At 30.9% G+C, this 14,757-nt stretch overlaps 2 protein-coding genes across 3 annotated transcripts; both read left to right on the top strand.

Annotated features, from left to right (window-relative positions):
* Positions 1-35: 35 nt before the first annotated feature.
* On the top strand, positions 36-8,168 carry LOC146945492 (uncharacterized). Of its 2 annotated transcripts, XM_085743830.1 has the most exons (3): positions 36-302; positions 729-1,000; positions 6,612-8,168. In XM_085743830.1, exons 2-3 carry the CDS (start codon positions 933-935, stop codon positions 7,576-7,578), a joined length of 1,035 nt encoding a protein of 344 aa, XP_085599956.1. In that variant the 5' UTR covers positions 36-302; positions 729-932; the 3' UTR covers positions 7,579-8,168. The 2 variants fall into 2 exon arrangements, with proteins under 2 accessions (XP_085599956.1, XP_085599955.1); XM_085743829.1 differs by lacking the exons at positions 36-302; positions 729-1,000 and adding an exon at positions 4,987-5,662.
* LOC146945493 (uncharacterized) lies at positions 2,629-4,099 on the top strand. Its single transcript, XM_085743828.1, has one exon. The coding sequence runs from the start codon at positions 2,646-2,648 to the stop codon at positions 3,906-3,908; it is 1,263 nt and encodes a 420-aa protein (XP_085599954.1). The 5' UTR covers positions 2,629-2,645; the 3' UTR covers positions 3,909-4,099.
* Positions 8,169-14,757: the final 6,589 nt, after the last annotated feature.

The raw sequence follows: 14,757 nt of genomic DNA, 5'->3' as shown, positions 1-14,757 counted from the left end.
TGGTAGGCTATTTCCAAGGCATTTATACGTATCTCTTCACACTCCCTTCCTGCCATATATACGTGGAAGCCAGAATGGATTGAAACACGTCCTTTCATCTTCACTGAATCGTCCAAACCCAAAATATTCATCTTCCTGAATGTCTCTCCCTCTTCCTTTCTTTTCTTCCCAATTTTCTGAAAGGGGTTGCTACAAAATACATATTAGCCTATACCTCTCAACAATGTTTTTGCAGCACTGAGCAGAAGGCTCTGATGACTCAATTAATGTGGTGGTATTGACCACGGTGGTCAACGATGAAGGTATAGGCTATCATGCTATACATTCTTGCATGAAGGATGAAATTCGAACTCAAGATCATTGTAAATAAAATATAAACTCAGAGTTTAGCTAATAGTTCTTTTTGGAATAATATAATTCTTCTTTCATTTATTATTGCTTTGAGTTTTTATTTTTGGAAGACCTCTCTTCAAAGCTTCTCTGCCATGTGAATGAATTCCGCTTCTCTCGACTGTTAAATCGAAGTCGCTAAATGCTTAATAAATTTTGGCACCTATTAAGATTGTTGGAATAATACTCTAATTCTTATATTACTTCCTCTATGATTTTCTCTCTGAGTGTTCAAAGCTGCAAGAGCAGCTGCAGAAATTGAAGGTTTATTGTTCCTTTTTCTTATTCTTAAAATTTCATTTCGTGCTAATTTTATTATTATTATTATTATTTGACAGGATAGAGTAATTAACTAGTGGAAACGGATAGAGAGTGTCTTATAAATACAAATCAATTTCATGGTTTACTCTGTCCGAAAGTAAAACAAGCTTGTGACCAAGGGAGCGCTCTGTATTTGCGCCTGACGAGTGAACGAGTGCATGACAGAATCGTGAATTTGGTAAGGGGAAAAACTGGGAAAACGTAGGGGAATCGATGGCTCCATGGCCACCATGATTGGACTTCAGAAACGCTTCATCTCAGCTAATGTGCGCCGCTTAACTCTCCATTGGTAACATAACCATCTTCCATCTCTTTCAATTCTCATATTCATTTCTTCTCGTCTATGTTTTATGAAATATTCATGTGGGGTTTTGGTATGTAATACGCATATGGGGTTTTGTTTGTAGAGAAAGACTTGTGTGGACCAGGACCACACAATTGGGTTTGGTCACACACATAAACACATAGTTTTTTCTCACTTTTTTTACTTTTTCCATTTTCTCTCTCTTCTCTCTTCTCTCTCTTCTCTCTCATTTCTTTGGTTGTGACCAAGAAATTGGGTTTGGTCCCTGGTCCACACAAGTATTTTCCTTGTTTGCAATGTGTTCGATGAAATGCTCCAATGATATGACAAACTTTTGTTTTGATTCAAATCTAAATATTTTTCTTTTCTAAATTGGGGAACAGACTCATAAATAAATATGAAATAAAAAAAAAATGGTACTTTTAATACATGCATAATACGTTGGATTGTTATTAATTTTGGCTCTGTTTGGATTAACAACTTAGGTAAGTGTTCCTAGCATAAGCAATTATTATATAAGTGTTTATGGTTAATCGATTTTCTATAACAAAAGATGATGTGAAGTAAAATTGGTTTCATGTAAATTTTTGTAAGCTGCTCTCTGGAAATAAGCTGAAAACAGCTTATGGACATGTCATAAACTGTTTTCATAAACTCTATCAAACAGTTTCACAAGAGCTTATGTCAGTAGATAAATTCAAATAAGTCAACCCAAACAGACTCTTAAACGAGTTATCTAACATTATCATTTAATTGTCTGCAACTCTAGAAATTCCCTTGTTATGTCACTTTACTCATTGTCTTACACTTAGGTTTAACTCTGACCATCAGAAAGATTCAACATTTGAGAACTAGTTCCTTACTAGCAAATTTAATATGAAATTAAATATATATGTAATTGGTCAATGATCATAGAGAGATCACTATGATTATCTAGAGTTTTGTTCTTTTAAATGTTATTTATGTATTTTTTTAAATTAGTATTATAGTTGTTTCATGTGCCTGATTTATAAGTACATATCAAGTGATACTCTCCCTTCTTTAACAGTGGCAAAATTGATTCTTCATTATCTGTTTGCTTGTGTGCAGAGGTACGGTTCACAACGAAACCCTACATTTACTTAGGGCCTGTTTGGTTTGGCTTCTGAGAAGCAATTCTAGCCCAAAATCAATTCTCTACAGTGCCAAAAGCAATTCTAGACAAAAACAACGTGTTTGGTTCAGCTTTTCAGAATTGCTTTTGTCCTCCAAAAGCAATTCTCCATGAAGCTACAAATCCTAGCTTCTAGCTTTTCTAGAATCAATTCTCCTTAAACAACGTGTATAAGTTTGTATATTTTATTATTACAACACATTATTTTACTTTATTGCCCTTTATCAATTCTCATTCTTTATCAATTCTCCTTTAGCTATGTCTATTTTAGTAATTATACATTCAAAAGCAATTCTACATAATTGCATCCAAACATAAATCATTTTGTTTAATCAATTCTACATAATTGTATCCAAACATAAATCAATTCTCTCAGAATCAATTCTGTCAGAATCAATTCTATCAGAATCAATTCTCTCAGAATCAATTATATTCAAAGCTGAACCAAACGAGCACTTATAACCTCTCCAAGATTCAATGTTGAAAGCGTTTCTCTGCAACAATAATGCATTTCGCATATCAACAACAACACTCTACAACGCACCCTTCCTATTTTCTCTCAAATTTTTCTCCACTTCAAATTCACATTCACACCCATTCACCGTTTCCTACCTCATCGACAAATTCGGATTCTCACATGAATTTGCACTCAAAGCTTCCAAAGAGCTTTATTTCAAAACCTCACAAAAACCTAAACCTGATTCAGTTCTCAATTTCTTCAAAAATCACGGTTTCACCGACTCACACATACGCAATATCATCAAAAGGGAATCATGGATTCTTTCCTGCGATACCCACAAAACGATTCTCCCAAAGTTTCAATTTTTACTCTCCAAAGGTGCTTCTGAATCTGACATTGTTCGTATGGTTGTAGGTAACCCTAAGTTCTTGGAATTAAGCTTGAAGAATCATCAAATTAAGTTTGAATATTTTCTATCCAAAGGCGCTTCTTCATCTGATATTGTTTCATTGTTAACTGCAAACCCTGCAATTTTACAGATTAGTTTGGAGAAACGACTAATCCCTCTTTTTGAATTGTTAAATAGGTTCTTTAATTCCAGCAAGGACACCATTCTCTGCTTAATTCGATATTCGGCTGCATTTATTATAAATCCCTATCGCCTTATTGTGGCTAATATCAATTTGATGGCTGATTTTGGAGTTTCTGATAATGTCATTGCTAGTTTGCTTCAGTCAAGGCCATCTATATTTGGTTTAAAGGATTTGATTAAGTCATTGGAGGAAGTTAAGGGTTTAGGGTTTGATCCTTCGTTGACTACTTTTGGGGTTGCTTTGGTAGCCAAGAAAGGTTTAAGTAAAAAACTTTGGGATGAGAAAGTTGATACCTTTAAGAAATGGGGTTGGTCTGATGAAGATGTAATTCGAGCATTTAGATATCAGCCTAATTTGATGTTGGCTTCAATTGATAAGATTAGTTTGCTGATGAGTTTTTGGGTCAATCAATTAGGTTGGGATTCCTTGGCACTTGCTAAATTTCCAAATATGTTTTGTTATAGTTTACATAAAAGGATCATTCCAGGAGCCTCAGTTTTGCAATTTCTTTTGATGAAAGGATTGCGAAAAAAGAATGCAAGCTTAGTCACACCATTTACTTATTCTGAAGATATGTTCTTGAGCAAGTTTGTCTTGAAGGAGGAGTCTAACTATCTATTAAAGTTAGACGAGGAAAAAATGAAACTTGCATACACAAAGGAGAACAATGGCATGCCATTCACTTAATATGTAATGTAGCCTTAGCTTGTTAGGTCTTAAAATTTAAGTGCTTATTCTTTCTAGGCCAAGATAGAGGATGGTCCCAGCTGACTTCTTTTGCCTTGTAAAGAATTCTTCAATACATAATTCCAATAAGAATAATTTTGTTCATTCAGATGTACACTAGTATATTGAAGAGAATCATCTGTTACTTGTCATGGCTAACAAATACTACAATACCAGAAGTAGAGATACCATGGTTGCTTCAAATAGGAGTGAAATTGTCGGGTTCGATTCCTAGGAGGAACAACGCTTGGCCAGTGCGCATGCCTCTACCCATGAGTCGGATTAGTCGTCCACCTTTGGTGGGTCGGAAACCGGTGCAAAAGCCAAAAAAATAAAAAATTAGGAGTGAAACCGTACTCTATAACTGCCACCAGAAAATAACTACAACAAGTCAACAATGACTACAAAGAGGCCTCACTGAACCATGGTAAAAATGTAAGCTTATGAGGTTCTTTTGTTGGCCTCAAATATAGTGAGTTGAAAGGGAAGTGATATATGTTTGAATACATATATGTTGGCCTCAAATATGGTGAGTTGAAAGTGAAGTGATTCATGTTTGAATATATTTATGTAAAAACGAATAGAACAATGGCGCTAGATAATGAAAATATTTTAAAGATATTAGATTGCTTGACAAAAATTACAAACTACGGTCATGTTCGCATTCGCATACTTGTGAAAATATTTTCTATTTTTATTTTCTAAAATTTGTATTAATTTTAGTTTTTAAGAATCGCAGACTATTGTATTAATTTCATGACCAAAATGACTAATAAAAAATACACTTTGTAATTTTAATATTAGGAATGTTATTTGATCAACTTTTTTTTGGGACAACCAAAATATACAAAGAAATATAGATATTGACACAAAAACTAAATCAATAGAGAAAGAGTGACAAAGTAAAAACATAATGTAAGTATGACATAGAAACTAATATCAAAGCTCTATTTGAAGATACCAATTTTTTAGCTTATAATTGATAAATTATAACTTACATGCTATATATATGTTTGATAACAATTTTTTCTCACAATCTATCAAAACAAACCAATTTTTTTTTTTTTTTGAAAGGAAAACAAACCAATTTTTTCTCACGAGCTTATAACTTTTTTTTTTACTAGTTTATAATATTTTGTGATAAGCTACTTGCTAAAATTTATAACTTATCATTTTTTTTCTCAATTAGAGAAATTCTTACGTGAACTCTTACCCAACATATCATTTTTACACCCAACCAATTAAAATCTAACACCTCATTAAAATAATAAAAAGAATTAATATTAGATTTTTTTCACATTATTTTTAATATTTCTCTCTCCTTTTTCCACTTTCTTTAAACAACAAGAACCACCCACCACCATTTATGTTTTCATTTTCTTAATTAAAATCACACTTTTTTTAAAGTTAATAACATGTGTCATTTTTTTATTGGTTGGGTGTAAGAATGATGTGTTGAGTGAGAGTTCAAGAATATCTCTTTTACTTTTGTTAACTTATTTGGAAAAGAAAATTGAATATTAAATTTTTTAGAGAAAAATTAAATATTAATTAATAATACTCTTGAATCGTGAATGTGCTGTGGGGTAAAAACTGTGAAGACGACTGAGATATAAGAGAGAAATCGATGGCTTCATGGCCACCATGATTGGATTTCAGAAATGCTTCATCTCAGCTAATGTGCGCCGCTCAACACTCCATTTTCACCACCATTGGTAACTTAACCCATCTTCCATCTCTTTCAATTCTTATATTGACTCCTGTTTAGAGGATTATATGTTTTTGATATGGTTTACTAATGTGGGGTTTTGTTTGTATGATGTTCGATGAAATGCCCCAATGATGACAAACTTTTGATTTGATTCAAATACATTTATATTGTTGCAGACATACATTGGATTGTGTTATTAATTTAGCTTCTGTTTAGATAAACGATTTCATTAAGTGCTTATGAAATAAGCTGAAAACAGCTTATGGACATGTCGTAAGTTGTTTTCATAAGCTCTCTCAAACAGTTTTACAAGTGTTTATACCGGTAGATCAGTTAAAATAAGTCAATCCATATAAACTCTTGAATAAGTTCTCTAACAGTAACATCTAGTTTCCTGCAACTCTAGAAATGTCTTTGTATTGCCACTTTACTTGTTGTTTTACACTTTGGTGTAACTTATGAGCATCTAAAAGATTGAACATTCGAGAACTACTCACTTTATCCTAAATTATAAGTCGTTTTGACCATTTCAAACAAATTAAGAAATGTATTGTATAGGAATGAAAAATTACGAATTATTTTACAAAATTATCCTTCATTAATGGTATTGGAAAGATAAACTAAAGAATTGAAAGAAGAGAGAGTAATAAATAGTTAAAGGTATAATAGGAAAAGTAACATTTAATGTTTCATTGGTATTGTAAAACGATTTATAATTTGAGACAAGTTTTTCTCCCAAAGCGACTTGTAATTTGGGACGGAGGAGTAGTTCCTTACTAACAAATTTAATATGAAATTAAAAAAAATGTATGTACTTGGTCAATGATCATAGAGAGATCACCATGATTATCTAGAGTATTGATCTTTTAAATGTTATTTATATATTTTACTGAGTATTAGATGCTGCATAGTTTATATGTACATATCGAGTGATACTTTCTCTTCTTTAACAGTGGCAAAATTGATTCTTCATTATCTGTTGCTTGTGTGCAACATTTCAAGCACGAAATTAGCTGTTATAAGTGTGCCGTTGTTGCGTGTTTGAGTAATAAGAGGATTTTTAGCAGCAATGCCAGTAGCCATGCTCCTGATACCCCTCCTAAAAGATTTGGTAATGGTGGTGGCATGTTGAAATTCACATCTGAGGAAACACACTCGGTTCTTGAAGCACCATGCCTCCAACACTGGTTTAAAAACTGGCAGACACTTAGGAAACAAAAGCTAACAGCTAGTACTTTTGCTGCGGCCATTGGGTTTTGGCGTAAGCGAAGATCTCAGCTATGGTTAGAGAAGATTGGTGCTATAGAACCATTTTCTGGAAACCTTGCCACATGTTGGAGCAATATCAAAGAGGAAGAAGCACTTGAAAGATACAAACTGATGACTGGAAATACTGTATTGTTTTCTGAATTTCAGGTCTACGGTTCAAAACCAGAAGACAGTTGGCTCGCTGCTTCACCGGATGGTACAATTGATAGGATGGTATATGATTTGCCTTCTTGTGGTGTACTGGAGGTTAAGTGTCCGTATTTCGGTGGAGACATGAGTAAGGCTTTGCCTTGGTATCGAATTCCAGTTCACTATATTCCTCAAGCTCAGGGTTTAATGGAGATTCTAGGAAGGGACTGGATGGATTTTTATGTTTGGACTGTTAATGGAAGTAGTCTATTCAGGATATATCGTGATCCAGAGTACTGGGATGTAATGAAAACAGCACTTTCTGATTTCTGGTGGAAGCATGTTCAGCCGGCAAGAGAGTTGTATAGCAGTGGTGTTATAAAAGATCCTCTTTTTCAATTAAGATCACTAACACCAGCCCCTAGACATGAATTATGTCGTGATATAGTTTATAAAAGTAAACTTATTGTTGATAATTCTAATTTGTTGATCCGGGAGATACATGGGAAAATGACAAATTGATTCCTCCAGCTGTTAGAGCAGAGTCATTAGTTTAGTAACCAATTCTTTTGCTGCACATTCTGTACTATTTGAGTCGTTGGTTTAAATTAATATAGTCTATGAAGATATTAATTTTGCTGAAGCGAATTGTGGACTGACGTTGATTATATAACCATATACGAAAAGAGTTGCAGATTTCAAGTGTTATGTTAAATATGAGTATATGACTATTTACTGCTAGAAAGTGCAGAAAGACAAATTTAGCTGGTTGTAGAACATTCATAATTTGAGACACTGATTCTTTCAAAAGTTTACATTGGTCACCAAGATTCGATGAAAGTGTTTTTACATTTGTTATCAATTGTCTTCTAGGCTTGAGACCAGTTCTGTAGTGCAACATAGGCAGAGTTAGGTTCTCTCATATACTAAATGTGAAAGTATTTCTTCCTCTTGTGGTGGGCTGGATATAGAACCATTCACATGTCTTCAGCATAGCTTAAGCTTTTGGAAGGAGTTGGTTCATGACATGGTATTACCACTTTAATTATGCTTGATATGGTTTAAAACTATGATTATTTTGAATGACATTATTATTAACAAAATGCTGATAATAGTTGATAACTGATACACTGCCAGTATGCCACTGGCCGAGTAATCTGTTTATTTAGCAAGCAGTCTCAATTAAACCTCTTGATAGGCTACAATTTGTATTCATTCTTCAAGCAGTCTTATGAGACTATCAGTTTGAAACTTAGTTGCATGCTGCTTTCATTCTTCAAGCTCTCTTTTTTGTTACCCAAGTACAGTCTAATATTATTTTCTTTCCGAATCTGCTGTTAGTGCAATAATTTTAATCTCATTTGCTCAGATGTAAATTGTAAAGCCAATGCTTAGCTAGACGATGTACATGTTCTATTAAATTTCTCTTGTTGTAATGAACATCGTGATTCATGGGTAAGTATGGGATATTTGAGGTGATTTGATCAAATAATTGAGGCTAAATTATAGACAAATATTGCTTCTGTTATTCTGATTCTATTTTCTTCTAATGTTGGCTATGTTTAGGATAAATGTATAATTTACATTTAGGAGATTGATATTAGAGAGATATTTTAATTTTTAAGTCCATTGCTATAGAGAATCAATATGATTGTTATATTTTATTATGACCTAAGCCTCTTTTGTAAGCTTTGAGTTAAATATATAGTAAAAAAGCAGTGTCGCAAGTGTAGATAATAATAGTATAGTATTATATTATGAATTTATGTGTGTATCACCGATATCTCATAGAGGAGGCATTTTTATCGCGGGCTCCCTTTTAGATGTGGATTTTGGTGAGCTTAACATGCTTAAGAATGGCGCCCAACAAAACTTGAAAAAGAAGGAAGATAAAACTTGATGAATAGGAAGAGAATGACTTGAATAGTAAGGAAGTTAAAACTTGACGAACGGAGTATAATTCTTATGCAAGGATATTTTGTTTAAAAAATTATATGTCTTCTTTCGGTTCTGGATTCAACATTCTCTTAATCATATCATGAAATCAAGTTTTTTTTTGTGACGATCGTTCTCTAAAAACTTATCATTCATCTTCTCTCTAGAATCTTAATGTTCCGCCATCACCCTCCATTTCTATCTTTTCCATATTTTCATTTTCACCTTGTTTTTAATATATCTTTTCTTGTCCGATCCTTATAAATCCTGTCTATTGTTAAATTAATTCTTTGTCTATTTATAGTTTTGGTCACATTCTTCAATAATTCGAATCTTAAGCGTGAATTGTCAATTATATGCACATATAATTACAAGCCAATCAATTGGGTACTCATCATAGAATCATACATGAACCTCTCATATTATTTACCCACCAGTAGTGTATTGGACAAGAAATCATATACTACACATTAACTGAAAGCGTGGCAGTAGATGTGTACGTGATAGTCGGTTTATGAGAAAACGTAATCTAACAAAATGTATTGAAGTTCAATGTCTCTCGACTTAGGATCAAAGGGACTTTTTTCAATAAAGAAAAGGTCACAAAATGTAAGATTCATTTGAAATGATTTCTACTTATCTTCTTGTTTACTCCAACTGCATCTGAATAAAGTATAACAGGCATGGTTAAATTATAGCAAAGCCAAAACAGAACAAAATGTGCAGAAAATGGAAGAAAGTAGCAGTACACCATCCACTTTAAAATGTCTTTTCAACAAAGAAAAAATTATTTCAAAGTAAGTATTGCTTTTATTTTTTAGTAGTTTAATGACTAAAGTTCACATGTGAATAAATGCGATGTTCAAAGTTCGAACACTAACTTCTACATATATTATGCAATGTTTTACTGACTGAACAAAACTACAAGGACTATTAGTACTATAATTTTTTTTCCAGTAATATTATTGACATCATTTTTAACAATAACTAATACACCCTCCGGTCACAAATATAAGCAAAAATCCATGTTTTAGATTCATTTAATAAATGATGTATGTAGACTTTATTGTAGACAACATACATCATTTATTGAATGTATCTAAAACATGCACTTTTGCTTATATTTGTGACCGGAGGATATACTCAATAGTGTACTCCCTCAAATTATATTTATAAAAAAAAGTTTTATCAACAACAATTAATATATCTTATCTAAATTTTAAATTAGATAAGTCAATTTTTGTTAATGCAACTATCCTTTGTAGGAATGAGGAATAGAATAATAGTTTTTCTAAAATCCTATAGCATAAATTTATTTATCACCAAGAAGAAAGATAAAGGTAAGAAATCATAGCAGGGTCCCACTAATAATGCAGATTTGCTATGAGTAACATGTGTATGAAGCAATCAGTGCCTACGTAGCAAAAGGATGATACGTGGCACCATAGGAAGCGGGACTTGCCCATCGTTAATAATATTAATAAGGGTCTTGTTCACAAGTGCTCTTAGGGCATTGTTTGAGAAATCCATAGAAAGAAATTATACCTTGAAAATATAAGTCAAACACTTGTTGAAGTTATAACTGTAAAATTTCCACTGCAAAAGTTACTACTTTTAGATGTTTAAACAATATCTTTAGGACATTTGTTAACATTTTCCTATTAAAAATGACTGTAATAAAAGAAAACGGCTTAAATATGGTTTTGGTCCCTGCAAAATAGGTCAGTTTTAGTTTTAGTCCCTGCAAATTTTTTTTATAGCTTTTGGTCCCTGCAAAAATATGTCAGTTTTGGTTTTAGTCCCTGCAAATTTTTTTTATAGCTTTTGGTCCCTGCAAATTTTTTTTTTATAGTTTTTGGTCCTTACAAAACTATGTCAGTTTTGCTTTTAGTCTCTGCAAATCTTTTATAATTTTTTTATAGTATTAAAAAATTCTCGAAAATTGAAAAATTAATAAAAAAATTAAAAAAATTCTGGAAAAATTAAAAATTATTAAAAAATTGAAAAAAATATTAAAAAATTCTGGAAAATCGAAAAATTAATAAAAAAATTGTAAAAAAAATTAAAAAATTCTGGAAAAATGAAAAATCAATAAAAAAATATTAAAAAATTCTGGAAAATTGAAAAATTAATAAAAATGAAAAAAATTGAAAAAAACGAAAAAAATTAAAAAAATCTGGAAAAATTAATAAAAATAAAAAATGATTAAAAAAATAAAATAATCTAATAAAATGAAAAATAATGAAAAAATTCTGGAAAATAAAAAATATTCTGATTAGTATATATGTCGAAATTTCGAAATTCTGGAAAAAATGTATTTTTCGAAATTTTGAAATTTTGATTAGTATATATGTCGAGCTTAGGTTTTTTCAGTGTATTTTTTCCCTTATTCTCGGTTTATAAATACACAAAAGTTCCCGCTTTATAAATACACAAAAATTCCCAGAAAAAATACTAATGAAAATTTCGAAATTTCGAAAAATACATAAAAAACCTAAGCTCGGTTTATAAATACACATATTTTTTCCCTTATTCTCGGTTTATAAATACACAAATATTCCCGGAAATTTTTTGAGAAATACTAATGAAAATTTCAAAAACTTCGAAAATTTTTCATTAAAATTTCATTTTTCCAGAATTTCATTTTTATTTTCGAAAATTTAAAATTTCGAAAATTTCATTTTCCAGAATTTTAATTTTTTTAGAAAATTTTCGAAATTTTATTTTTTTCAGAATTTTTTAATCTTTTTTATTTTTTCCCTTTTTTTCAATTTTTTTCATTTTTCAATTTTCCAGAATTTTTTAATATTTTTTCCAATTTTTTATTGTTTTTTCAGATTTTTTTTATTGATTTTTCATTTTTCCAGAATTTTTTAATATTTTTTTCAATTTTTTTATTAATTTTAAATTTTTCCAGAATTTTTTAATTTTTTATTAATTTTTAATTTTTCCAGAATTTTTTAAATTTTTTTATTAATTTTTCAATTTTCCAGAATTTTTACTATAAAAAAATTATAAAAGATTTGCAGGGACTAAAACCAAAACTGGCCTATTTTTGCAGGGACCAAAAGCTATAAAAAAAAAAATTCAGGGACTAAAACCAAAACTGACCTATTTTTGCAGGGACCAAAAGCTATAAAAAAAATTTGCAGGGACTAAAACCAAAACTGACCTATTTTGCAAGGACCAAAACCATATTTAAGCCAAAGAAAAATTGTCCCCAAAGCCATGTACTCACTTTTTTGTAGGAAATATATTAGCTAAAAATTCATCATTTTCTTTTTAAATAAGTAAAAATAAAATATATTTATCAAAACAATTAAGTCTTTTCGGCATAAGGAGTTTCAAAAAGGAACTTAATGAGAAATTACAAAGTAGCTTACAATAACAAAACAAACGGGGTTATGTTAGTCACTTATTGGATTCCAAGATTGGTTTGTTGACCGTGCTAGATCATTATGTTCAGTCACTTATTGTATTGTCTGATAGGCTCGGAATGGCACGGTGTTTAACGATGGTAAATGGATCATATGACAATGGGACCGTTTGTTTCAGATTTTTTCCAAAAAAAATCTATTTTTTCCCTTAAAAAATCACTTTTTTTATTTTTAAGTGTTTGTTTAGGATTTTTAAAAAAATCATTTTATCAAAAAAATCTATTTTGACCCTAAAATGAAAAGCTATTAGGATTAGCTTTTCTCAAAATCTATTTTTTTCAACAAGGAGATAACACATGTGCATGTTAGAACTCATTTTTTTTAAAAAATGGATTTTTATGGATAGTAGGCAAACACAAATAACTTCAGATTTTTTTTAAAATCTCTAAAAGAAAATCTCTAGATTCTTTTGACACAAAATCTATTTTTTTTAAAACTGAAACAAACGCACCCAATATTTTACCAAATTCATTCTTTTTAAAGAAGACCAAATTCATTCTTATATAGCCCTTTCAGGTCCTAGGTACTTCTACCATGCATAAATCGGTGTGTGTGAGTAGAGGTGTTCAAATCCAAACCGATCCAAAATAAAACCGCAAACCGATCCAAAAAAACCGAAAACCGCAAAAAACCGAATATATTTGGATGCGTTTGGATGTTGTTTTGTAAAAACCGCTAAGATCGGATCGGATTTTGGATCACTTTTTCAAAACCGAACCAAACCAAACTGAACCGCAAAAATAAATATTAATACTTATTTATTCTTTTATTAGTATTATATATTACATTATTATAATCATTGTTAAATTGTAATCTTATATATTCCACTAATTTAATCTATATTATTATTACTTCATATGTTTCAAAAATAATTGATAATTTTCATACTCTAATTTTAATTTTTTAATTTATTTTGCATCAAACCTATTATTTTTACCATGTTTGTGTAATATTAATATTAATAAAAAAATAATATATTTAAAAAAAGAGTAAATAAAAAAATATATTTTGCATTTTGGATATCCAAAAACCGATCCAAATTAAACCGCATATCGGTTCGGATTTTTTTAGAAAACTCATCCAAACCGAACCGAACCGCATGTGATTTTTATTTTGGATCGGTTGACATTTTGTCTCAAAACCGATCCAAACCGCACCGCAAACACCCCTATGTGTGAGTGTGAGGTCATTTGAATTTCCCCTCCCGAAGACACTATAAAAGTTAACGTGGATGAAAACTGTTTTAACAATCCTGAAAGATCGGGATTTGACGACATCTTATGTAACAATGGTGATTAGTTACTTGGGTTCTCTTGCATTATTGGAATCTCTATTTTTAATGTGCAAACTCCATGCAGTATTAAATGGTCTCAAGCATGGTTGTCAAACTCGAGAGTAGACTCGCACGAGTTTACGAGTCAGGAGGCAAAAATAAATGAAATCGCGTTTTTATAGTAGACACGTACAAACTCATATAGACTTGCGAGTCTATGACAAGTTTACGAGTCCATAAGTTTTTTTTTTTTTGAAAAAACCCAAAAAAGCACAAAAACGGCAAAAGCTACACAAAAATTGAAAGAAAAAAAAAACCTAGAATCCTCATTCTCTTGTGTTCCCACTCTCGATTTAGAAACCTCACTCATACCCATCAAGATGAGAAAACCCAGTAGGGGCGGAGCCAGCTTGTATCCAGGGGATGCAGCTGAACCCCCTCAACCCATTAATTTACTCCTATTATTTTGGGTTTCTTCCATCTTGAACCCCCTTAAATACAAGGCTTGCACCAACTCTCTCTCATTTTTAACCGTAAAGTTGCACACATTGGAGCATACAGTCAAATAATGTGGTGTAGTGTACGTATCTATTGACTCTTTCAATTTATTTAAGGCTGACATTAAACATTTTCTATTGAGTTCAAAGCTTTTTCTTGCACCTATCTTGCTTTTTGCTTGCTTAATTAACTTGAGTTGTTAGTACTACTTTTGCACCTAAAATTTAGCCCTTCATCCATCATAAATTACATAAATCATATTGACAATTATACACAAATTTAAAAGATAATTAATTTTATGTGAAAATAGGAATAGTAAAATTTTATACTTCATTAGTATTATAAAAAAAATTATATTCATAGTCAAATGGGGATGAATAGATAAATGATTGTATCATTACTTATATTGACAAAGACGTGTTTGGTAACATTGATAAAAAAAATTGATTATTCAACACATTCATAATATAAAATTGCTTAGATAACAATTGTAGAGTAACTTCGCAAATTTTTTAGTACAACTTAAATTTATTACAATGTAATTTTTCAAATATATTA

The sequence above is a fragment of the Medicago sativa genome, chromosome 2 (assembly GCF_051527215.1).
Source record: "Medicago sativa cultivar Bolivia chromosome 2, Bolivia_mono, whole genome shotgun sequence".
NCBI lineage: Eukaryota > Viridiplantae > Streptophyta > Magnoliopsida > Fabales > Fabaceae > Medicago > Medicago sativa.
This window is presented reverse-complemented; position numbering and strand designations above follow the sequence as displayed.